A 26,434-nucleotide genomic window follows, 5' to 3' on the forward strand; every position below is an offset into this window, starting at 1 on the left:
TTGTCAATTATGACACTATTTTTAATCTTTAAGATTCAGTCAGCAAGTAGGATACCCATTTGTACAAAACAAAACTGATTTACATCACCATGCGTGTGCTGGAAATGAAACACATGTCAGGTTCATTTGATTTATTAACCAGTAAATGAATGTAAGGTAGATCTAGTGCTGCTCAACACGAAAAACACAGACCTCAACATGTAAGGCAGTAAAAAGGCCACTTACAAGGGGGAAAAAAAAAAAAGACAAAAAAAAAAAAACATACAGGAGGTCATCTTCAGGACAGATTGCCATAAAGCATTCGTCCTCTACCTCAGCAGTTCTGTGGTTTACATACATCAGATCATTCAATGTACAGAACACAACATCCACACATGCCATAATCCAAAATAAATACCATCACAGAAAGTACTGTGAGAAAATGAGTTTTATATATATATATAAAAAATAACTAGGTCTATCTGATCACTTCCTCAATGAACTGTTGGGAATTACTTTTGATTAGAGCAGTGGAAATCTTCTGATGCCTATTTTGTTCTCAAAAAAATTAGAAGCAAATCAATATTTCAAGATCTTCAATGTAATACTGACCTCCTGCAAGCACGGAAAACTTCCAGAACTGATCAACACTTGCCTTTGAAAAATGGAGTCACAGAATTAAAAACAAATCAACGAAATGATCCTCGTAAAACAGTCGGCTCCGTCTAAACCTCGAAGAAATCCTTAAATAGCAGCTAAATTAAAACTCAAAGGAATGTCGATGAATCCAGACTCGTGTCTTTGCTATAACGAATGTGGCCGTCGTCATTATCGATCGACGTTTTTCAACCAACTGTGATACAATGAGCAGCATTTACAGTAGGACCACGAGTGATTTCACAGTAGGTGAACCGATTTGGTTTCCGTCACTCTTCTAGACGATTAACTGGACGCAAACGAACAGTTCTAGATCAGACAGACAGAGTAATTGTGTGTGTGTCGTGTAAATGGGGTCATACGAGCCACATTCAGTCAAACACATATGAGCGGGGGTGGATGCTGCTTTAGGCTTTTTTCTCTTGCAGGATTCGATGGAGCTCGTCTGCATCCTCTGCCGCTTTCACGCGTATGAGCACTGGGACGGGTGTGCTGGGGTTCTTCTCGTCCACAGGAGGATTTGGCACGCACACCACCATCACGTTGTTTTTGCCAGTTCGTGTGCAGGGCATGGAAGAGGGCACCATGATGTTCAGCAAGATGTTCCCTATGAAAAAACAGAGAAGCCAGTTAGCACACATACAAGTGTGTTCTGTTATGTATACAAACAAACAAACAAACCATCTATAGCCTGTTGGAGGAGAAAAATGTAAGGATTCTCTGATGAATAGAAAGCGATGATGATATAATTATAATACATATGATACAACTAGCTGAATTATAATTAGAATATCTTCAAAAAGTTTATTTCACTAATTACATTTAAGAAGTGAAACTTGTCTAATGTATACATTCATTCCACACAGACTGATGTATTTCAAGTGTTTCTTTTAAATTTTGATGATTATAACTGACAACTAATGAAAAAACCCAATTCAGTATCTCAGAAAATTTGAATATTGTGAAAAGGTTCAGTATTGAAGACACCTGGTGCCACACTCTAATCAGCTAATTAACTCAAAACACCTGCAAAGGCCTTTAAATGGTCTCTCAGTCTAGTTCTGTAGGCTACACAATCATGAGGACGACTGCTGATTTGACAGTTGTCCAAAAGACGACCATTGACACCTTGCAAAAGGAGAGCAAGACACAAAAGGTCATTGCAAAAGAGGCTGGCTGTTCACAGAGCTCTGTCCAAACACATTAATAGAGAGGCGAAGGGAAGGAAAAGATGTGGTAGAAAAAAAGTGTACAAGCAATAGGGATAACCGCACCCTGGAGAGAATTGTGAAACAAAACCCATTCAAAAATGTGGGGGAGATTCACAAAGAGTGGACTGCAGCTGGAGTCAGTGCTTCAAGAACCACTACACACAGACGTATGCAAGACATGGGTTTCAGCTGTCGCACTCCTTGTGTCAAGCCACTCTTGAACAACAGACAGCGTCAGAAGCATCTCGCCTGGGCTAAAGACAAAAAGGACTGGACTGCTGCTGAGTGGTCCAAAGTTATGTTCTCTGATGAAAGTAAATTTTGCATTTCCTTTGGAAATCAGGGTCCCAGAGTCTGGGTGCCATGTCATCTGCTGGTGTTGGTCCAATGTGTTTTCTGAGGTCCAACAATGCAGAAGAGCTGAAGGCCACTATCAGAGCAACCTGGGCTCTCATAACACCTGAGCAGTGCCACAGACTGATCGACTCCACGCCACGCCGCATTGCTGCAGTAATTCAGGCAAAAGGAGCCCCAACTAAGTATTGAGCATGCTCATACTTTTCATGTTCATACTTTTCAGTTGGCCAAGATTTCTAAAAATCCTTTCTTTGTATTGGTCTTAAGTAATGTTCTAATTTTCTGAGATACTGAATTGGGGTTTTCATTAGTTGTCAGTTATAATCATCAAAATGAAAAGAAATAAACACTTGAAATATATCAGTCTGTGTGGAATGAATGTATACATTATACAAGTTTCACTTCTTGAATGGAATTAGTGAAATCAACTTTTTGAAGATATTCTAATTATATGACCAGCACCTGTATAGTAGTTAAAACTACAAACTAGGGCTGCTTGATCATGGCAAAAATCACGATTATTTAATACGATTATGAGTGGGTCCAGAACTTTATATGATTGATTAGTTTAAGATAGCAATACAATAAAAAAAAGATACAAATGAAATTGTACATTATTAATTGAATGTAAAATAAAACGGCATAGTCTTTACTGTAAGAATTACCATGCTTTGTTTCTTATAAGAACTACAAAAGTCCCTCCGTCAACAGCAAGGAGTGATTTTGTCTTTGTCTTTTGTTGTTTAATTAACACTAAGCACAGAGACGGCAGAAGGAATATAACTTGTGGCTACTTTAAGAGCTGCACAGATCCAATATACTGTTACACACTATCTTTTATTCTTAACCGTTTATGTTAATTTGAGACATAACTGATGAAGGTTTACACAAATTATCACCACATTTTGGCATATAATTGCATGTATTTGACCGTTTAGGTAGGGCTGTCGCGATAACCGCAATATCGCAATACCGCGCTATTGACGTGCATAACCGCAGAGGAATGCAACAACCGCAGCAACCGCGATATTTGCCTGTTTTCTTTTTTCCTAAGGATTTGCCCTTCTCGCTTAATGCCTGTGTGCTGAATATTAAATTAGTAATAAGTTAGTAATGATAACATAATGTGTTTATTATGAGGCTCAGTAGATATGCACTTAACAAGCCTAAACAGACAGCGAATGAGAGAGAGATCGACTGAGCTTGTGCGATTACCTGCGTCTGTCTTTCAGACCAAGTCAGGTATGTATGTGAAACTAGCTTGTCATGTCCAAGGAAAGTGAAATCTCTGTCCCAACATCGATGCTCTGCTGGTCAGCTGAGCCTTTAAAAGTGGCGATTAAAGTTAAAATGATTTCAACTTCGTGTTTCATTACGTCTCTCTTTGAATAAATAAACGTTTTTGAAGGTGTAGTTGAATGAACATGTAAAGACTTAAAGATAGTCTCTTGCCTCCATCTTGTGGCGTAAAAATGAAACTGCACTCACTGACAGCTCGTCTAGAACACGCAGGTGAAATACTGACAGAAAGTCTCTTGTCCAGTCAGACTCGAGGGTGCGCGCTACCTGTTGTATATACGAAGATTTCAGATGCAAAGCCTCTAAATATGTCTGACATTTTTCTTCAAAATTTGCATTTCTTTCTGGCTAGGTTTCTATGTAAGTACTGTTTACTTTACTTCATGTATCAACGCGATTTGGTTTCGGTTTACTTCACTTCATGTATCAACGCGATTTGGTTTCGGTTTATTGATTTCTGAACATGACCTTACATTGTAACAGCCTACACACAATTATATATATATATATATATATATATATATATATATATATATATGGCGGTAATACCGCATACCGCGCTACTGAGCCACTCAAAATTACCGCAAGGGAAATTCCTTAACCGCGACAGCCCTACGTTTAGGTATGCATCTTAAGCTAAACATTCACTTGTCCGTGTTCTGTTCCGTCTCTGAACGCATACACAGAACAGTGCAAATTCTCTTTTGTGCTTTTAAAAACACAACATTAAATAAACATTAATAAACAAGCAAGTCCCATTTTATGCAAGTCATGTAACAAAGGAGGCACACAAAGGAGGCTGGAGAATCTGGAGCAGTAATGCCTTTATCTCAATTATTGTATTTTCATAATCATTTCAAAACAAAATTTCGATTAATTGCACAGCCCTACTACAAACTAGTAACTACAACTAGTTAACTGCATTTCATGAAATGCCCTGCAGGGGGATCCAGATCTCCTCTAATAATTTGATCTCTGTTGATCAAACAGAGTGCCTTCTAACAACTGCAACTTCATTTCTCACACTTTGAGATGAAATGGCAGTGATAGCTGTGATTACTTTTTGTGACTGTGACTTAATATCTCGTAATTTAAATTTCATTAAATTTCCCAGAGCTCAACTATTGTCATTGAAATTTTCAGCCTGAAATAGTTTGTGTATCTGGATTCAGTTCACTAAGGACACACAGAGATGCAGACTCTTACCCAGATTGGTGTCGGCTCGCACTAAAAGCTGAAGTTTGCTCTCAGCCACTATCTTCAGATGCAATGTTCCGACCCCCTTCTCCTTAAACTCTCCGTCCTTCTTATAAAACAACTTACACCTGCGGAAAGATGATTTTGAAATATGACATACCAGAGAAATTGATGTTGGTGTTTAAAAATTGAGTGACGGGATATGATGTGTACTTTTTGGAATAGAAGGCGTCTTTCTCTTTGATCTCTTTCACCACAGGAACGGGCGGCTCCTCTGATTCTTCTCCATTTTCATCTAAAACAGAAGAAATCACAGTAAATTTATGAGAAAAAATGTATTCGTTGTGTGAGAGCACTGTCATGTTAAACTATGCATCACCTACAAGTTCTAACTGAAAAGAATCGATAGTGAACACCGCCCACAGGTAATTCCATTATTAATTAAAACCTTCATGCCCATGTTAAAAGAGCATTAGAAAACTAATCCATTTCGCAAATATATTTAGTTAATAAGCGTACATATACAGTGCCTTGCAAAAGTATTCACATTTTGTTTTGTTGCAGCATTATGTTAAACTGCTTTAAATTAGTTTTTCCCCACATCAAATTACACTCCATACACCATAATAATGACAAAACAAAAACCAGATTTGCAAATTTTACAAATGTATTAAAAATAAAAACTTTTTGGGTACGAAGCTTTGCACATCTGCATTTGGCAATTATCTGCCATTCTTTGCCTCACCTTTTTTTTTACCTCTCAAGTTCTGTCAGCTTGGATGGGGGCTGGCAGACATTTTAGACCTTTTCTGAGAGTTGTGTGCCTTTCTAAATCATACTCATACACTCGGAGTGTAGTAACATCTAGAAGCAATATGAATGCTCCTGAGATCAATTTTGAGTGTCCCAGTAAAGGGTATGAATACTTATGCAACGGGATCTCTTCAGTTTTTTATTTTTAATAAATTTGCACAAATGTTAAAAACCTATTTTTTGCTTTGCCATTATGGAGTAGGGAGTGTAGATTGATGTGGGGAAAATAGTAATTTAAGTAGTTTAACATAAGGCAGCAACATAAAATGTGAAAAAACTGAAGGGGTATGAATAATTTCGCAAGGCACTGTAGCTGAGAAATAATATATTTAACATTGCAAAAACACTTGAAGTTAAAACAACGATAAGAAAACCAATATATTTTTGCACACACTGAATGCTGTAGTTACAGCTTTACATTTTTTAGAACCTTCAATTTGCACATTTAGTTTTAAAATGATAATGGCCAATATCTGGGAATTAAAAAATACAAAACATGCCTGTAGGAGCCAAATTTTAATCTAAATCCTATTGAACTGAAAGACTCTTAGTTTGTTTGAGAATTAATAGTTTTTTTTTTGTTTGTTTTTGGAGCTTTTATTTTGACATGCTCTTAGGTCACTTGTTCACTTCAAGATGGCGTCTTCCATGTGGTTTAGTCAGTCTTAGTTAGACAATGGAAGATGCTGGACACAAATAGTTTTTTACAGCTTAAAGCTTGAGACTTGTATCTTGAAACTTGAATCTTGACTTTGAACATTTTAACACTTGATCATTTCAAGGCTTTATAGTTTAATTTGAACACTTAATTTGGAATACCCCTTTTTCCTTTGGATGATTGATACACTGGACTTATGCCACTGAGTGCTATCTGCTTGCCTGCCTTCCTTCCATCTTGCTTGTTATGCTGGACTGCTTGCATGATCTTTCCCTGCCATCGGACACAGGTATGAGCAACAACCGCACGCTGTGTTAAATAAGCTTGTTACACTCTAAACAGCATCTAAATTGGATTTTGAACATTTTTTGACCAAACATTAGTAAAAAACTGTGTTTGGAGTGCTTACAACTGGATTGGACTTGGAATTGTTTGAACTGGAATTGTTGGAGTTTGGATTTTAATTGTCACTGTATGGACTGTGCTTCACCTCTGCTGAATTTGGAGGCCATATTTGAACTCCCTGTGGCCGTGTATTTTGTGTTGCTGTGTCCTTGGGTTTTATGTCTCAATCAATGTCAGTTGGGATGATGCCTGATTCTCAGACTGAGGCTACTGACATAGCCATCATTATGGAAAAGAGATTAACCCAGTTCATTGCAACCCGAAGAGGAAAACTTGGTGTTTGCACACGCAAACAAAATGAATTAAAAGAACTTATGAGCAAAGGCAATGTTGCTGATGTGGAAAAAGGGATTCAAGATTTTGTGCTTGCTTTGGATGAATTTGAGAAAGCTCATGTGTCTGTGCAGCAGCTGATAATTGATGAGGAAAAGGAATATGACAATACTAACTGGTATGAGCCCAAAAGGAGTACCTTCATGTCATTTTTAAAGGATGTGGAAACGTGGAAATCTAACTTAGCTGAACCCCAGCTAATTGTTACACCCTTGGATAGCATTTCAAATGTGTCAAGGAAATCAAAGAGATCTGGACACTCTTCAAAATCTGGTGCTTCTTCAATATCATCAGCACGCATGAAAGCTGAAGCTGAAAAGGCAGCTCTTATGGAACGTGCTGCTGGACTTGAAAGGAAACATGCTCTGGAAATACAAAAGGTGCAACTGCAAAATTCGATAGAACAAAATGCTCTACAAACTGACTTAGCTGCTGCAAATGCCAAAGTCCAGGTTCTGGAGAGTTATGAGAAGCAACTTGGGAGTTCCTTTCTTGGATCTGTATCTCAGTCAAAGCAATCTGAAGATGGCATGAATTCTTATCTGAAGGTACAAGGCAAACGACTAAGGGAAACTTTCTTGGATACAGAACCATCAATTGAATATGCAAACATACACGGGGTTCCAAAAACTCCACTTCAGCTTCTTACGGTTGAACAAAAACAGTTTAACTTGTATCCGTCAATGGAAGAAGCCTCCCATCAACCAGCTACAACTGCAGTTAATTCAGTTCCAACAGCCACAGCAACCTCGTCTACCCCATCACCACAAACAATATTCACAAATGTAAATAGTGGCTTGAATGATATTGCAAAACTTATTGTTCAACAGCAAAGGTTGTCTTTACTTCCCAGCAGAGACATTCCTGTGTTTGATGGAGAGCCATTAAATTTTAGGCCTTTCATGCAAGCATTCGTACATGGAATTGAAAATAAGACCATCAGTAACCAGGATCGCTTGTATTACTTGGAGCAATATACTTCTGGCCAGCCAAGAGATCTGGTCAGGAGTTGTCTACACATGGATGCTCATGAGGGATATGAAGAGGCAAAAAGACTGTTGGAGTATCACTTTGGTGATGAAATAAAACTCACTAGTGCATACATGGAAAGGGCCTTAAATTGGAGCAACATTAAACCTGAGGATGGAAAGGCATTATCCAGCTTTGCATTATTTCTGCGAGGATGCTGCAATCTGTCACAGAACCTGACTGGCATGGAAGAGCTCAATCTACCCTCTAACCTACGGCTTCTTGTTTCAAAGCTCCCTTACAAGTTAAAGGAAAAATGGAGGTCTATAGCCTTTGATATCCAGGAGCGTAGGACAAGAAGAGCCACTTTTTCTGATCTGGTTAGCTTCATAGAGAAGCATTCCAGAATGATGCAAGATCCTCTTTTTGGTGATATTCATCAACCATTCCCCAGCAAGAAGGTGTATCAGAGCAAGTCTGTTCCAGATTCCAAACTTTCTTTTAAGATGAATAGCAAAGGCAGTAGCTTTGCAACCACTGTAGCAGACGCACCAGTTAGAACTGAGATTCTCACGCAGGAGAAATTAAAGGTGCAAAGTAATGACAAATCAGTCACTTCAAATGTGTGTCCCATTTGTAACGGTATACATGTCATTGACTCTTGTGCAGAGTTGTTATCTAAGTCTCATAATGACCGTGTAGGATTGTTGAAGGCAAAGGGTATTTGTTTTGGCTGTTTGGTAAAGGGCCATATGAGTAGAGACTGTAAGAGACGAATCACATGTGCAGTGTGTTCCAAGAAACATCCAAGCATCCTGCACATTCACAAGTCTGATGGTGAATTCATGAAGATGGAAAAGAGTGTCAGTGGAACTCAAAAGGCTGTGAGCAGTGGACTAGTCTCGCTGGAAAAGAAGGGCCTAAGATCCAGTGATGATCACTGCACACTGGCAATTGTACCTGTTAAAGTGAAACTAAGTAACTCTGATCACATTGTCCAAACCTATGCATTTCTTGATCCAGGTAGTTCTGCCTCATTTTGCACTGAGAATCTCAGAAGACAGTTGAATGCAAAGGGTAAACAACATAGGATCCTTCTGCGTACTATGGGCCAGGAGAAAACCATTGATAGCCAGGTCATCAAAGGTTTAGAAGTAAGCAGTCTGGAAGGGAAAGAGTTCTATGAGTTGCCTGATGTTTACACCCAGGAAGAAATCCCAGTCAGCAAAGATCATATCCCAAGACAAAAGGATGTTGAGAAATGGCCACATTTGCAAGATGTGTACTTACCGAGTATCAATGCAGACATTGACCTATTGATTGGAATGAACGTACCCAAGCTTATGGAACCGTGGAGGATAATAAACAGCATGGGCAATGGGCCTTTTGCAATTAGAACCCTGCTGGGCTGGGTAATAAATGGTATCCTCCATGGTGAGCACACTTGTATCAATAGTCTAGGAAAGCCATATGTTTATGCAAACCGGATTTCTATTGAAGATGTAAATGAACTCCTGATCAGGCAATTTAACCAAGACTTCCCTGAGAACAGCTACGAGAAGGTAGAGATGTCTCAAGAGGACCTGCGATTTCTGCAGATGATGGACACCTCTGCAAAACTTAAGGATGGACACTATCACTTGCCATTGCCATTTAAAAGAGATCCTGACCTGCCCAACAACCGGCAGATGGCAGAGCAAAGAGCAGTGTCTCTAAAGAGGAAGCTGAGCAAGGACAAAACCTTTCAGGATGAGTACAGACAGTTCATGGATACCATTCTGCAGTGTAGACATGCTGAGCTTGTACCTAAAGATGAGCTTGAATTGAAAAATGGCAAAGGCTGGTACATACCTCATCATGGGGTCCGTCATCCTAAAAAGGGAACCTTGCGGGTAGTCTTCGACTGTTCTGCATCATACCGAGGAACATCTCTCAACAATGAGCTTATTCAGGGCCCGAACCTGACAAACTCTTTGATTGGAGTCCTGTTGCGCTTTCGCCATGAAAATGTGGTTCTGTTGGCTGATGTGGAGAAGATGTATCACCAGGTCAAGATCCCGCCAGAAAATGTTGACTTCCTTCGCTTCCTGTGGTGGAAGGATGGAGATGTCTCTCAACCCCTTGTGGAGTATAGGATGATAGTTCATCTATTTGGAGCGACATCATCTTCCAGCTGTGCCAGCTATGCCCTGAGAAGAACAGCTGAAGACAACAAAAACAACTTTTCAACTGAAGCAGTGAGTACTGTTTTGAATCATTTTTATGTGGATGATTTGCTTAAGTCAGTGAGCACACCGGCCCATGCAATTCGCTTGTACCAGGAATTGAAAGCTCTGTGTGCAACTGGAGGCTTCAATTTAACAAAGTGGTCCAGTAACAGCCGTGAAGTTGTAGCTCATATTCCTGAGCCTGAAAGAGCAAAGGAGATGAAAGATCTGGACCTAGACCTGGAAGACCTACCTGTGGAACGAGCCCTTGGTGTGCAATGGTGTGCTGAAGAGGATGTCTTTAAGTTCCATGTTTCCCTCAAAGACCAACCATGCACCAGACGAGGAATTCTATCCATGGTTAGTTCAATGTACGACCCGCTTGGATTTCTTGCACCCTTGACCTTCCCGGCAAAGCAGATCTTACAGGAACTATGTAGGCTTAAACTTGGCTGGGATGAGGTGATTCCTGACACTTATTCCCAATCCTGGAAACAGTGGCGGCATGGCCTTAAGACTCTCACAGACTTCAATATCACCCGCTGTTTCAAGCCAAAGAACTTTGGAACTGTGGAATGTGCACAAATGCATCACTTTTGTGATGCAAGTGAATCTGGATATGGCACAGTGACCTATTTGAGGTTGACTAACAGCCGTGATCAAGTGCACATAGCATTTGTTATGGGAAAATCAAGAGTGGCTCCTTTAAAACTAATGACCATCCCACGTCTCGAGCTGACTGCTGCGGTTTTAGCTGTTCGCATTAATCGGATGCTGTCTACTGAATTGCAGCTGCAACTGGAACCACCTGTATTTTGGACAGACAGTACAACTGTTTTAAAATACATAAGAAATGACAGCAGACGGTTTCATACCTTTGTGGCGAACCGTGTCGATCTCATCAGGAATGCGTCCGATGTCTTTCAATGGAAGCACATTCCTGGCAAAATGAATCCAGCAGATTATGCATCACGTGGGCTGAATGTTGCTCAATTCCTGAAGAATAACATCTGGATCCATGGACCCAAATTCTTGAGAGACTTACCTCAGTGTTGGCCTAATCCGCCATCTGAGCTTGCAATCCCTTCAGATGACCCTGAGTTGAGAAGAGAAGTGGTTGAGGTACATGCCACTTTTATAAGTGACTGCAATCCCACCAGCGCTCTGCTCAACTACTTTTCTACATGGAGCAAACTCAGAAATGCCGTTGCATGGATGCTCAAATTGAAGAACTTGCTTGTTCAGCATGTCCTGAAAGGGAAAGACACCATTAAAACACTAAAGCCTGGTTGTATGATGTTGTCTATTCAGGACATTGAAGATGCTGAAGAATCCATTGTGAAGTTTTGTCAAAATCAAGGATTTCCAAGGGAAATGGATAGCCTATGCAATGGAAAGAATATAGACAAGAAAAGCTCCATCCTCAGACTGGATCCCGTAATTGACAATGGAATTTTAAGAGTTGGTGGTCGCCTTAACAGGATGGCAATGCCAGAAGAGCAGAAACATCCCGCCATCTTGCCCAAGCAACATCATGTGTCAAAGCTTTTGCTTCGTCATATCCACCATCAAATTGGGCACAGTGGAAGGAATCACATGTTGTCGACCTTACGGAAGAAGTACTGGATTCCCTGTGCCAACTCCCTGGCAAGAAAGGTCATAAATGAATGTGTGCCCTGCAGGCGGCAACATGCATGTGCAGGTGAACAAAAGATGGCTGACCTGCCAATTGACCGTTTGACACCTGACCTTCCTCCTTTCTCACATGTCGGAGTAGACTACTTTGGACCAATTGAGGTGAGAAGAGGACGCAGCATGGTAAAGCGGTATGGTGTGATGTTCACTTGTCTCACCAGCAGGGCAGTTCATCTGGAAGTGGCACACACTCTGGATACAGACTCTTGCGTAAATGCCTTCAGGCGCTTCATTTCCAGAAGAGGTCAAGTAAAGGAACTAAGGTCAGATAATGGCACCAATTTGATCGCAGCTGAAAAGGAATTAAAGGAAGCACTGAAGTCTTGGAATGTGGAACAAATTGAGCGCAGTCTCTTACAAAAAGGTGTAAAGTGGACGTTTAATCCTCCTGCTGGTGCCCATCACGGAGGTGTTTGGGAACGACTGATCCGAATGGTCAAAAGGATTTTATTGTCTGTCACCAACCAACAACATTTAGATGACGAGGGTCTTGCCACAGTGATGTGCGAGGTAGAGTCCATCTTGAACAGCCGTCCTTTAACAACTCTTTCAGACGACCCCAATGACCTGGAACCATTGACACCCAATCACTTACTTCAGTTGAAAGTCCAACCTGCACTACCACCAGGGTTATTTAGAAAAGAAGATCTATATGTCAGGAGGCGCTGGCGACAAATACAGTACATTGCAGATCTTTTTTGGACACGCTGGATACGGGAGTTTCTTCCACTCATGCAAGAAAGACAGAAGTGGTCCCGTGTTAAGCAGAATTTCAGTGTGGGAGACATTGTTGTGGTGGCTGATGCAACGGCACCACGAGGCTCATGGATAATGGCAAGAGTCATTGAAGCTATAAAGGATTCCAAGGGTCTGGTTCGTAGTGTACGGCTCCAGACTAAAACAAACCAGCTCCAAAGACCCATTAACAAGATATGCCTCTTAGTCGAAGCTGCCAATCAAGACTGAGATGACTCTTGGAATGTGCATGTGCATCCTTCTGCATCACATACACATCTACTGATATTTTGCATTCACCTTCCTTAGAATTGAAATTCAGATTTCTTTCTATTTTTGCCATATGAATGATGATTAATTGGCCCCCTTTTTGGATATTTGTTATAGCATGCTTTACGCGGTTGCTATAAGGGGCCGGAGATGTAGGAGCCAAATTTTAATCTAAATCCTATTGAACTGAAAGACTCTTAGTTTGTTTGAGAATTAATAGTTTTTTTTTTGTTTGTTTTTGGAGCTTTTATTTTGACATGCTCTTAGGTCACTTGTTCACTTCAAGATGGCGTCTTCCATGTGGTTTAGTCAGTCTTAGTTAGACAATGGAAGATGCTGGACACAAATAGTTTTTTACAGCTTAAAGCTTGAGACTTGTATCTTGAAACTTGAATCTTGACTTTGAACATTTTAACACTTGATCATTTCAAGGCTTTATAGTTTAATTTGAACACTTAATTTGGAATACCCCTTTTTCCTTTGGATGATTGATACACTGGACTTATGCCACTGAGTGCTATCTGCTTGCCTGCCTTCCTTCCATCTTGCTTGTTATGCTGGACTGCTTGCATGATCTTTCCCTGCCATCGGACACAGGTATGAGCAACAACCGCACGCTGTGTTAAATAAGCTTGTTACACTCTAAACAGCATCTAAATTGGATTTTGAACATTTTTTGACCAAACAATGCCATTTAAATTTTATTTAAAACTAATTTCCCCTAAAACAAAGTGAACTTTTGAAGAAATCAGACTATTAACAAAATAATTGTTAACTGCAGCCTAAATGATTTTTCTCGAATGAAGAATGATGTTCTGCATATTAATGAAATTACAGAGGCAAACTAATTTCTTCTAAAATAAACACTACATATTATATTAAATAGACTGAAATGAAACAGAAAACTGCCTTGCAATACAAACTAAATGACACATCACTTACAGTGAGAACCTGACCTGTGACTGAGAATTAGTGTGTTTATTGTATTAGCGAATAAGTGAACACGCTCATCATGTGTTGCTCACGTACCTGTAGTCTGGCTGTTGCTGGCTGCGTTCAGAGAGGATGACACCGCAGGACTGATACTACTGACTGCTGTTCCAAACACAGACACGCCTGAAGAGGAGGAAGAGGAGGAAAACGAAAAAGAAGGTGCTCCACTGGATGCAAGTGCACTAAGCACAGAGCTGTCCACCTTCTGGCCGAAATTAAAGGAGACGCCTGGAGGAGCCGCCGCTGCTGGTTTGTCTGCTGAGGCAGCATCCTTGTCTTTAAACGAGAACAGCTGTGGCGCTGCACCAGTGACAGACGCAGTAACAGTAGCACTCGTGCCGGAAACAGAAGCTGTTGTTCCGCTCTTCAGAAGCGGCTTCTGCTCTCCTCCAAATGACGCGCTCTCCGCCCCACTGTCCGATGCGCCACTGCCATATTTCTTCTCGATGCTGGCCAGGTGTCGCTCATAGTCACGGAAGATGGGGTTGAGGTCGCACAGGGGGTTGTCGTTGACATGCTTGGTGATCCAGTCACGCACAGAGCAGTTTAGTGCGGTGAGCTGCCGGTTGTATTCTTTACTGCTGGGGGCGGAGCCATTAGAGGTGACATCACTGTCTGTGGGTTTGGATGGGGTGGAGCTGTTAAACATTATGGGACCTGAGGATGAAATGAGACATCAGGTGACTACCTGCGTTCCGTGAAGCCAACTCACATCATATGACCTGACCTGCAAAGTCATGAATAGATATTTGGCCTATATAAGGCTAGGTCTACATTAAAATGGATACATTTGAAAAATGAGTTTTCTTTTTAAAACCCTCTCCGTTCAAACGTTTCTCATCCACACTGAAGCGTCGGAAACTTTAAAGTTTTCACAAATCATTTCATTCACGGAAACATCTCATCATTCACTGATGTCGCGCTCACTCATGTTTGATCTAAAAAAAAAAGCAACTGCCCTCATGGTTTACCACAGGACAGCAATTGTAAGTTAATTTTCTGTCATCTTTTTAGGACTGTAAAATGAACAGTGTACAAAGTAAATCTCTTTAGCAACCGTGTGAAAGTGAAAAGCACATAACAGGCACAATTACCATACCACATGTAGGGCTGCACGATATTGGGAAAAAATTACATTGCGATATATTTTTTTCCAGCGATATATTTTGCCATGTGTACAAATTCATTTATGTTCATCAGGTTGTTTTGAACTGCTTAAAATAAAAATAATCCAAGAATAATTGGGGTAATTTTGTAAGCATTTTCAAAGAATAAAAAATGTAAAAGTACAGTATAATCAAAACCCTGATATAAAATACTTTTTAAAGCTTATTTTGGGTTGTTTCATAAACAGTTTGACTCACCTTATTCACTGTCAACTCAGGCAAATCAAGGCTCTAATATGAAATTAATAATGAATGTTGCTTTTACCCTGATGTAAAGGAAATCAGCTTCTTCCTTTCACGAAAAACATTAAAAGCTTAGCCAAGATGGAGGAACAGCTGATCATAGCTGTTACAGGGATAACATTTTTAGCAGCAGAGCTACTGCAAGTGATTTTTAGTTTTGGAAATCCATTTATCTTTGCCGAAACTTCCGCGTCTTTAGGAGAGCGCGGGTCATGGTTGCTTAGCAACGGCAGACGCCACTCTGCCGCTCAAGTTACAGAGCGCTTTGGAAAGAAGGAGAAAGCGGCGTGCCTAGCGTTTTCTACACGTTTTAGGCGCGAAATGTGAACGGTCCCTTAAATTCGTAGTGTTTCCGCAAGTTGTGGCAACAACTGCCAGGCACTCCCGACAAAGCACCTGTTTTTGGTCAGCAGCATCCTTTTTGTATCCAAAATACTTCCATATGAGCGACGTTGTGTTTCTTTTTGCGACCAAATCTTCCATTTCGGCGCTTTTCTCCCGTCCCGCGCTCATTTCGCCAGGCGCACACAGAGACTGCATGCATGAAGTAGGTGAAGCAACGTGTGCATTGTAGTTTTTCAAAAGAACCCCTAAAATATGAGTTAATTACTTTATTTTAGACAAATATAGATCCGTGAATAGAAAGTTTAGAAATATAGAAAGTACATTTGTAAATCATGTGTGATGTGTGTCATGACATTTTTTTTTTTTTTGCCCTGCATCGTGACTGCCGCGATGTGACTATCGCGCATGCGTACATCGCGATGACGATGCTGAAACGACGTATCGTGCAGCCCTAACCACATGATTAAAAATGCGTCATCATTTATCACTTTGGAGAGCATTTTCAAAAAGCCTAGTTCTTCTTGACAAAAACACTGTCTTAGTATGGACGGAAGGCCAAATCTGAGAGAAAAATATGTTTTCAAACAAAAACGTATTAATGTGGAAAGGTGACGCCTATAGACAAAATTCAGATTTTCTTAAATATGTTAAGCAGGGGAAGGGGGAACGTGCCAATACTCGAATACTTTATCACAACCCAGTGTAGTATGCAGAAGACATTCAGAGATTTGTTTCCCTGAGCAGTGTAACACTAACCAGGTATAAAAAAAAATGCATAAAAAGCTACCTCACGGACAATTATACAATTATGTTTTGTCAAAACTTGTCATACTAATGAATTTCCTTGGTTGTGTGACTGTTGAACTCGTGAACTGAAAGGAAGCCAGTTCTCACTGTGCTCAGTGCTGGGCATCATGTCAGACTGGGTTGGTGCCATAACACTAAAAATAATAGTTTGTGGTTTTAGGGTAAACAGTCCCTGTGAATGCCAAATGAAGGGCTGGAATAATGTACAAACACAAAAGCAGCTGAGAATATTTCTGCTCGAGATAGAATATGAATTGAGACCATATCCAGAGTGAGCCACAAAAAACTGGATTATTTATGAAGGTAGAAAAAGCCTCATCTAAAAGATGATTTGTGAATGTAGAGCAGTCAGAGTACTCCATCAGTTCACCCTCGGATTTGAGGCAAACGGTAGCACAACATGTGCTAGACGAGTGTTTTATCTGCTGTGGCACAGTTTTGATAAGTACAAAAATCCCACGGAACAGCACTAAAACAGAAAAAACAAAAAAATAGAAAGGGGCAAAAGTTATGTTTTTTTTTTTTTAACAACACGTCGTCAGAGTTGGTATTTTGGCTTTATATATGATCAGACACTTGCACTTAACATTTTCTGAAAATCATGTAAAAATGGAGTTAACAAGGCTTTCGATGAGCAGTTGACGGAGGTATGTGTTCTGTCCGTCATTAGAACGGCCGCATCTGAGGCAGTAAATTAACTGCATTACGTTTTCATGAATACAGGTTAAAAAGTTTATTACGGACGCTCAAAAGTTTATTATGGACGGCAAAATCTCATGATATAAAAGATGAACTGCTATGCACAGGACATTTACAACATACAAAAGTATACTGGCTACAACTAGATGGCAAATGCTAAGACTCCTCTCCGCTCTTCAAACACACAAAAACATTAGCCTTTATACACGGTGTTTCTTGAGGAAAGAAAACACTGTATTTACTAGGGATGTAACGACAGTATCAATATCGTGGTATTGTGGTGTCTCTATAATATCGTGGTCACATGACGATATGAAACTATATAGGTCTTCTGGGCAATAGGGCTGTCGCGGTTAAGGAATTTCCCTTGCGGTAATTTTGAGTGGCTCAGTAGCGCGGTATGCGGTATTACCGCCATATAATTGTGTGTAGGCTGTAACAATGTAAGGTCATATTCAGAAATCAATAAACCGAAACCAAATCGCGTTGATATATGAAGTGAAGTAAACAGTACTTACATAGAAACCTAGCCAGTAAGAAATGCAAATTTTGAAGAAAAATGTCAGACATACTTAGAGGCTTTGCATCTGAAATCTTCGTGTATATAACAGTTAGCGCGCACCCTCGAGTCTGACTGGACGAGAGACTTTCTGTCAGTATTTCACCTGCGTGTTTTAGGCAAGCTGTCAGTCACTGCAGTTTCATTTTTACACCACAAGATGGAGGCAAGAGACTATCTTTGAGTAAGTCTTTAATCCGTTCATTCAACTATACGTTCAAAAACGCTTATTTATTCAAAGAGAGACGTAATGAAACACGATGTTAAAATCATTTTAACTTTAATCGCCACTTTTAAAGGCTCAGCTGACCAGCAGAGCACCGATGTTAAGACAGAGATTTCACTTTCCTTGGACATGACAAACTAGTTTCACATACATGCCTGACTCGATCTGAAAGACAGACGCAGGTAATCGCACAAGCTCAGTCGATCTCTCTCTCATTCGCAGTCTGTTTAGGCTTGTTAAGTGCATATCTACTGAGCCTCATAATAAACACATTATGTTATCATTACTAACTTATTACTAATTTAATATTCAGCGCACAGGCATTAAGTGAGAAGGGCAAATCCTTAGGAAAAAAGAAAACAGGCAAATATCGCGGTTGCTGCGGTTGTTGCATTCCTCTGCGGTTATGCACGTCAGTAGCGTGGTATTGCGATATTGCGGTTATCGCGACAGCCCTACTGGGCAAGAAGTGAATATCTTTTAAATATTCTAACATAAAAGGTCTTTGAAGTTGTGATGTGGGCCATTATGCTTTGGCACAGTATCTGTCAAATGAACTAAAAGCGGAAGCACAATATGGTTTTTATGGAAGCTGGACTTTTCCTTCAAGATAAAAGCTCTACTGCAGTTTCCGTAAAAACAAAACCTTAAAAGTGCAGTATGAATGCTAGTGGTTTAACTGGGTAACGTTACTGCAGTCCTCTTTCAAGAGTAGAACTTAGGAAAGAAGTTTTGTAATTTCCCTGCTGCAGTGTAAAGCAAATACAATACACCTTTGAAATATTCATTTTCATTGATTTTACAGTGCAACCGCTTTATAATATATGGCCATTACTGTCATAGGAATGACAATAACATAACTGTTAATATTATTATTATTATATACTAATATGATTGGCTTCTAAAAGTCCAGCGTGAATGTAATTTAGACTGAGACAGTATACCACAACTAAAAAGAGGGTTGAGTACCCTTTAAAGTTCAGGTGCAAGTTCTTAGTTAAGATCATGGGTTGGAGGTCTTAATTTTGAACTCTCAAAGTGCATTAGGCAGTCACTTCAAAATGTACAAAAACGTTCCCATTTGCCTTTACTTTTTTAAAATCATAAAAAATATTGTATCGTAGACTTCTTATCGTGATATTATCATAATGTTAGATTTTGATATTGTTACATCCCTATTTTTTACCCTTGCACTGCGAAGTAGTAGACAACTGCTTTCAAACTGTACTTCATTCTGAATGAAGGCAGGGTGGAGTTATGAAGTTTGACTGACAATTTGAGCATTACCACAAGGTTTAGACACAAGCTCTTTTGAACGCTTTTCATTGGTTAAATATTTGTAAAACCTACAAACAGACATAATTACCAGTAGCAGAGATTTAAAATAATAGTAACAAAATATAATATAGAAAGTTTTAGATTTTCCATTGCACAACCGACAACCTGTCACTTACTCTGGCATAAAGTTTTACCAAAAATTTACCAAACAAGTTTTACCAAAACCTTGTGAGTTAGGGCTGGAATACTCTAATTTGAACAGATTTTTTTTTTTTAAGTGCTCAAAAGTGTGGCTACATTTTGTAAAAACCGAAGCCAAAGCTACCGCTGCACGCAAAATTTATATTAGAGACCTGCAAGGGACGGATTTTTTAGTCCCGCGCACCAGCCGCTCCAGCAGAAATGTGTGTTATTTTGTCCCATTCCCGGCCGCCAAAGCCCGCATAAAAGTAACCTATACCCCCGCGGGAAGACAGGTATCTACTTCATCTCTTGGCTGCATGAAACAAACCCTCACGCTAATGTTAAGTATAAAGACGAGCAGAGTAATAGTAATGAACTCGCGTGTGCCGAACATATTTATTCTTGTATATCGGAGTTGTACATTAGGCACGCATAACGCCGCTGTTGATTCACAAACTATTTATGATTTCGGGGCTCTGACGCATATTATTTTTTTGCGTGAAATTTTTAAATATTTGCATAGTTATCAAAATTAATGTCATGTGAGTGTTTTATAATGAATGCTCACCCACAGAGGTGGATCTTGTAAGGGTCAGTGGTGTTTATGCACATATGAGCACCAGCATAAACAGATTTAGAATGGATTTACTGTATTTTTCATTTGTATGTTTACTTTATAATAAATACAAACAGTAGATATTCAGTCAGTCCAGTCTGAAAGGACAGGTTTAGTGAGTGGTATTTTGGCATCTCCCTGTTGAATGTTTGGCAGGTTCACTTACTTAAGAAAAAGTACTCTGAAATTGTGAAGAATGTCTGAATTAAAGAATTCGGGAGCTTTAAATCTGTTTATGTATACAGTTAGAACTGAGCGAAGGGTTTTCTTTTAAATTCAAAAGTATAGCTTTAATTTAAAGTTTGTTTGAATTTTGAGGTTTTTTTTTTTTTAATAACATTTACATTTACATTTACATTTATTCATTTAGCCGACGCTTTTATCCAAAGCGACTTACAATTGGGAATACAACAAGTGATTCATCCTAAGGAGGCAGATCAACATAGGAAGTGTTCAAAAATACCATATATCAGGCGTTGTTAGAAGAGTGCAGGCTAGAAGGAGAAGATCAAGAAAGAGAGGAAAAACAGGCTAGAAGGGAGGATATTTTTTTTTTTTTTTTTTTTTTTTTTTTTTATTGAGTCAGATAGTGTCGAAAAAGATGGGTTTTCAGCAGTCGTTTGAAAGCTGTTAAGGAGTCTGCATTCCGGATAGGGGTGGGAAGATCATTCCACCAGGCAGGAACGTTGAACGAGAATGTTCTGGACAGTGATTTAATACCTCTCTGTGGTGGTACAATGAGGCGTCTTTCACTAGAGGATCTCAGTCTTCTGGAAGGAGTGTAGATGTGTAGTAGTGAATGGAGGTAGGCAGGTGATGATCCGGTGGCTGTCCTATAGGCCAGCATCAGTGTCTTGAATTTGATGCGTGCTGTAACCGGTAGCCAGTGCAGGGATATGAAGAGAGGTGTAACATGGGCCTTTTTGGGCTCGTTGAAGACCAGTCGTGCTGCTGCATTCTGAATCATTTGTAGAGGCTTGATTGTACATGCTGGAAGACCAGCTAAAAGAGCATTGCAGTAGTCCAGCCTGGAAATGACCAGGGCCTGGACGAGGAGTTGTGTAGCATGCTCTGTTAGGAAGGGCCTGATCTTTCTGATGTTGTACAATGCAAACCTGCAAGATCGAGCGGTCTTAGCTATGTGGTCTTTAAAAGTCAGTTGGTTGTCAAAGATAACACCCAGATTTCTGGCTGAAGTTGATGGGGTAATTGTTGATGAACCTAACTGGATGGAGAAGTCATGCTGTAGAGATGGAGTGGCAGGAAAGATAAGGAGTTCCGTCTTTGCTAGATTGAGCTGTAGATGGTGTTCCTTCATCCATGCAGAGATATCCGCTAGGCAACCTGAAATACGTGCAGCTACCGATGGATCGTCTGGTTTGAAAGAAAGATAGAGCTGTGTGTCATCAGCATAGCAATGGTAGGAGAAGCCATGTGCCTGTATGATGGGGCCCAGAGATGTAGTGTATATGGAGAAGAGGAGAGGTCCAAGAACTGAACCCTGAGGAACCCCAGTGACCAGTTGATGAGTTTTGGATACCTCGCCTCCCCAGGCCACTCTGAAAGACCTACCAGAGAGGTAGGATTTGAACCAGCGAAGTGAAGTCCCTGTAATACCCATCATTGAGAGGGTGGACAGGAGGATCTGGTGATTCACAGTGTCAAAAGCTGCAGATAGGTCCAGCAAGATGAGTACCGATGATTTGGACTCAGCTTTTGCCGTCCGCAAGGCTTCAGTGACAGACAGTAGCGCAGTCTCAGTTGAATGGCCGCTTCTGAACCCTGATTGGTTAGAGTCCAGTAGATTGTTCTGTGAGAGGAATAAGGATAGCTGGTTGAAAACAGCCCGTTCCAGTGTTTTTGCTATGAATGGAAGGAGGGAGACAGGTCTGTAGTTGTCTATGAGTGAGGAGTTAAGTGTAGGTTTTTTGAGCAGTGGGGTTACCCGGGCCTGCTTAAATGTAGTGGGAAAAGTGCCTGTGAGAAGAGATGTGTTGATGATGTGTGTGAGCGCCGGTAGGATTGTAGGGGAGATTGCTTGGAGAAGGTGTGAGGGGATAGGATCTAAAGGACATGTCGTCGGATGGCTGGAGAGGAAAAGTTTGGTTACTTCTGCCTCCGAGCAAGGACAGAAGGAGAAGTGGGGGGTTCCAGCCGTGATTGTGGTCAATTTTAGTTCCTGTATGTGTGGAGCTGAGAACTTATTATTGATCGATGTAGTTTTGTCTGTAAAAAATGTGGCGAAATCATCAGCTGTTATAGAAGTTGTGGGAGGTGGTGGAGGGGGACAAAGCAGTGTATTAAATGTTTTGAAAAGGTTGCGTGCGTCCGGGGAATTGTTGATCCTGTTGTGGAAGTATGAAGATTTGGCTGTATGTACTTGGGTAGCGAAAGATGAGAGCATAGACCGATACATACTGAGGTCGGATGGATCCTTAGATTTGTGCCATTTTCTCTCAGCTGCCCTAAGTTTGGAACGATGCTCACGAAGAACATCGGATAACCAAGGGGTTGTCGGAGCAGATCGTGCTGGCCTGGAGGAGAGAGGGCATATAGCATCTAGACAGGAGGTAATAGTGGAGCATAAGGTGTCAGTTGCTGCATTAGTGTCCAGGGATGAGAAGTGAGTAGGAGAGGGAAGGGAGGAGGATACTAAAGAAGAAAGATGGGAGTGTGAGAGAGAGCGTAGGTTTCTTCTAAAAGTAACAGGTAGAGGGGTTGGGAGTGCACAAGTAGCAAGATGTAGGTCAAATGTAATGAAGAAGTGGTCAGAGATGTGTAGGGGTTTGACCACAATATTGTCTGAAATACAATTTCGCATGTAAATGAGATCAAGTTGGTTGCCAGATTTATGAGTGCATGTAGTGATAACACGTTGTAGATCAAATGAAGCTAGAAGTGAATTGAAGTCAGCAGCATAGGGTTTGTCAAGGTGAATGTTGAGGTCCCCAAAGACTAGAAGTGGGCTGCCATCCTCTGGAAACGAGGACAGCAGCCCATCCAGCTCTTCTAAGAAGATGCCAAGTTGAGTAGGAGGGCGGTAGATTACCACAATGTGGAGTTCGATAGGAGATGTTACAGTGATTGTATGAGATTCAAATGAACTATAATTGCATAGAGGAGAATGGGTTGAGTATTTCCAGTTGTTAGAAATAAGAAGTCCCGTCCCCCCACCCCTTCCAGTCTGACGAGGGGTGTGAGAGAAGGAAAAGTTATTAGAAAGAGCAGCTGAGGTTGCAGAGTCTTCTGGACGAATCCAGGTCTCAGTCAAGCCTAGAATGCTCAAACCAGATTGCACAGAAAATGCTGAAATGAAGTCAGATTTGTTGACAGCTGATTGACAGTTCCAGAGTCCAACCGTGAAAGAGAAAGGTTCAGTGGAAGAAGTGTCGATAGGACGCAGGTTAGAAATATTGCGTCGACGTGTGCGTGTGATATTAGTGCGGTGTGAAGAGACCACCGGAATGAGTTGGAAACACATGATAGAGGAGGACAGAAAGAAGAGTGAAATAAAGGAGAGGAGTACTTAAGTGCGTTGTCGGTGTCGTTGCTCGGATAAGTCGCGCAGGAAAAGTCGCAGTCTTTACTCTCGTCGGTCTTCACGCGAGGAGGCTGAACGCTTCCGCTGACGCTTCAGCGTCAGCTGTTCTGACGCAGTTAAATAGACAACCAAACAGTGCTTCAATGATAAAAGCTAGGGACGCCTCCTAGGCTCAGTGAGCCGCGAATGTCTCGCCCGCACGCAAAATGGCTCAATCGAAACTCAAAAAGCAACAGCTTCGCACTTGTAATAGCTCCAGAAGGGAACGATATGACAAAAACAAAAGCTTCCCTTGGCCGTACGCTCAGTTATCAATTTTAATGATTGCAATAAAAACTAGAATTTAAAGCAAAAACAATCGCAGGACAAATAACAGAAGAACACTCCTTTTCTAACAGTGAATAGATGTAAATAAAACAAACGAATAATTAAATAGAACAACAGAGTACTTTAAGAAGCAGCTCAAAATTAATATTAACGAATAAGTGAATAGAAACTACAGAGTGCGTTTTAGAAGCAGCTCAAATTTAATATTAACCAATAAGTAAATAGAAACTACAGAGTGCGTTTTAGAAGCAGCTCAAATTTAATATTAACCAATAAGTAAATAGAAACTACAGAGTGCGTTTTAGAAGCAGCTCAAATTTAATATTAACCAATAAGTAAATAGAAACTACAGAGTGCGTTTTAGAAGCAGCTCAAATTTAATATTAACCAATAAGTAAATAGAAACTACAGAGTGCGTTTTAGAAGCAGCTCAAATTTAATATTAACCAATAAGTAAATAGAAACTACAGAGTGCGTTTTAGAAGCAGCTCAAATTTAATATTAACGAATAAGTGAATAGAAACTACAGAGTGCTTAAGAGAACAGCGGCTTAAAATTAATACTTAGGAATAAGTAATTAAACAGAAACGACAAAGTGCTTTTAGCAGCAACTCTAAGTAACGACCGCCTAGTGAAATAGTATTAAAGTAGACACTTACGCGCTGTCGTTCTTTCTCGTCTGAGGACTGAACTCACTTTCCCGCAGTAGAAACATGCAGATGCAAATAACATGCAAAACATGCAAATAACATGCAGTAGAAACATAAAAAGGCAAAACAAATGTTTTGGTTAATAAAAAAAGTTTAAAAAATAAACACCTTTAGAGGAATTGTCAGGCATTGGGGGGCCTTGCAAATTTCACCTGAGAAGGAGGGGGGCCCCAGTGTAAAAAAGGTTGAAGACCCCTGTGATAAACTAATATGTCGCAAGGTGTCACGAGCAACATGTCTAAGCATCTGCAGTTGGTTCACCACGTCGCAATAAAAGAAAAGACTTTTTGCCTGTTATTTGAGCTAAAACTATTGGCACTGAAAATAAACATGTTTGATATATTAATGTTTGTCTTTTGTTGTTGTTTTTGTTTTTTACTAAATTGGAATCGAAACTGGGAATCAATAAGAATCTGAGTCAATAAGTGGAATCAGAATCGATATCGGAATCGAATGATACCCAACCCTACCAGGAACTCATTTCATTTACCAGTCAAACCCAATTCCACTCAGATTTGGCCCGAGACAAAGTGTTTATTTCAGACCCTGGACTTCCTACTGAACGCCCAGTTCATGTAAGACTTACCGCTGTTAGTTTTGGCCGACGTTGGAACATTAAAACCAGCAAACGATGGAGGCACCGATGCTACGCTGCCATTGGTCAGGCTGGACATTGGTTTGAAACCAGCACCATTACCGAAGCCCGAGAATGATGTCGTCCCTGTGGCCGAGGTCAAAGAGAACCCCTTAAATGCTTTGAAAGCCCCTCCACTCTCTCCCTGTGAACAAAACAACAAAACTCATCTATAAAACACTCTCAGAACACATTACTAGATGTCTGCTGGGACATGATAGACTCGTTACCTCTGCTCCTAAGTTACGACGCCTGGCTTTCTTGATGGCGCGATTCTTCATCACATCGTCACTCGCAATTGAAAACGTTCCTGCCTGAAGACACAAGATACATTTTTCAAGCAAAATTATTCTTTAAACTTCAGGAGACTTTGGATAAGACTGGGAATGTAGAGGCTTGACAGTGAAAAAGTGTGTAGAAAAGTGTCACACCTCCTCTCCTTCATCTTCCTGATCCCAGTTCCTGTCAGTCAACTCTTTTTCCGCAATCCGCTTGGCCATCACAGCTCAGCTGTCAAATATAAACAAGTCAAATACAAATTACATGGAGAAAGGCTAGATTACAACACAAAGGAAACTTGTTTAACGGGAAAAAAAATATTTAAATGTTTTTCTTTCACCACAGAAGCATACTCAAAGATTAGACGATTTGAAAAGGGTTAGTTTTGCTGGACAAGTTTGTTAACTAGCTTTACGTTACGTGACGTGACGCGACGTAACGTTGCACAAACAGGGCCGGTTCCTAGGCCAATATTCAAATTTCAATTGATTACCTGACCTGATTTAGTCTTACTATTAAATTTGACTCATTAAAGATAAGGCAACGTTCAAACCTATACTATAATACCTAAAACAAATCAAAAAGAGCTAAAACAGGCTCAGACGTTAACAAAACCACTCAAATATATAGCTCTTTAAACCGCATTTCATTTGAATGACGTTACAGATTGCGCAAACTACCGGCAGATGAATTTTAAACAGATTAAACGTGATTTTAATCGCTTGAATTTTGATTCAAATCGCATTTTGCTATAACCACGAGGCGTTTATCTGTTGATACAGTATGTTTATTTTAACATTATACTTTAAATGTGCTAATGACGGGCCGGTTTTTGAGTAAATGTGAATATGATGTAACACGGACCCGTGTAAAGTAAACCGCTATTTTATTAAGTTTAACACATACCTCACCCAGTCTTCCGCCAACCGTTCGCGCCACACACACAGTATGAAGTGTTTGAATGATGACCGCGGGAATCTCGCGCATAGAGGAGCAGGCCGCGCGCTCACACCGCCATCTTACAATCGAGCCTCACACTGCGC

General features: G+C 40.4%; 1 protein-coding gene across 2 annotated transcripts; it reads right to left on the reverse strand.

Annotated features, from left to right (window-relative positions):
* nup50 (nucleoporin 50) lies at positions 1-26,434 on the reverse strand. Of its 2 annotated transcripts, none has more exons than XM_073838970.1 (8): positions 26,298-26,434; positions 25,544-25,622; positions 25,343-25,426; positions 25,065-25,257; positions 13,815-14,435; positions 4,914-4,995; positions 4,710-4,828; positions 1-1,243 (listed from the first exon to the last, which is right to left on the reverse strand). In XM_073838970.1, the coding sequence occupies exons 2-8, from the start codon at positions 25,610-25,612 to the stop codon at positions 1,044-1,046; spliced, it is 1,368 nt and encodes a 455-aa protein (XP_073695071.1). In that variant the 5' UTR covers positions 25,613-25,622; positions 26,298-26,434; the 3' UTR covers positions 1-1,043. The 2 variants fall into 2 exon arrangements, with proteins under 2 accessions (XP_073695071.1, XP_073695072.1); XM_073838971.1 differs by having other exon boundaries at positions 26,303-26,382.

This window comes from Garra rufa, chromosome 4, assembly GCF_049309525.1.
Source record: "Garra rufa chromosome 4, GarRuf1.0, whole genome shotgun sequence".
Taxonomy (NCBI): Eukaryota; Metazoa; Chordata; class Actinopteri; order Cypriniformes; family Cyprinidae; genus Garra; species Garra rufa.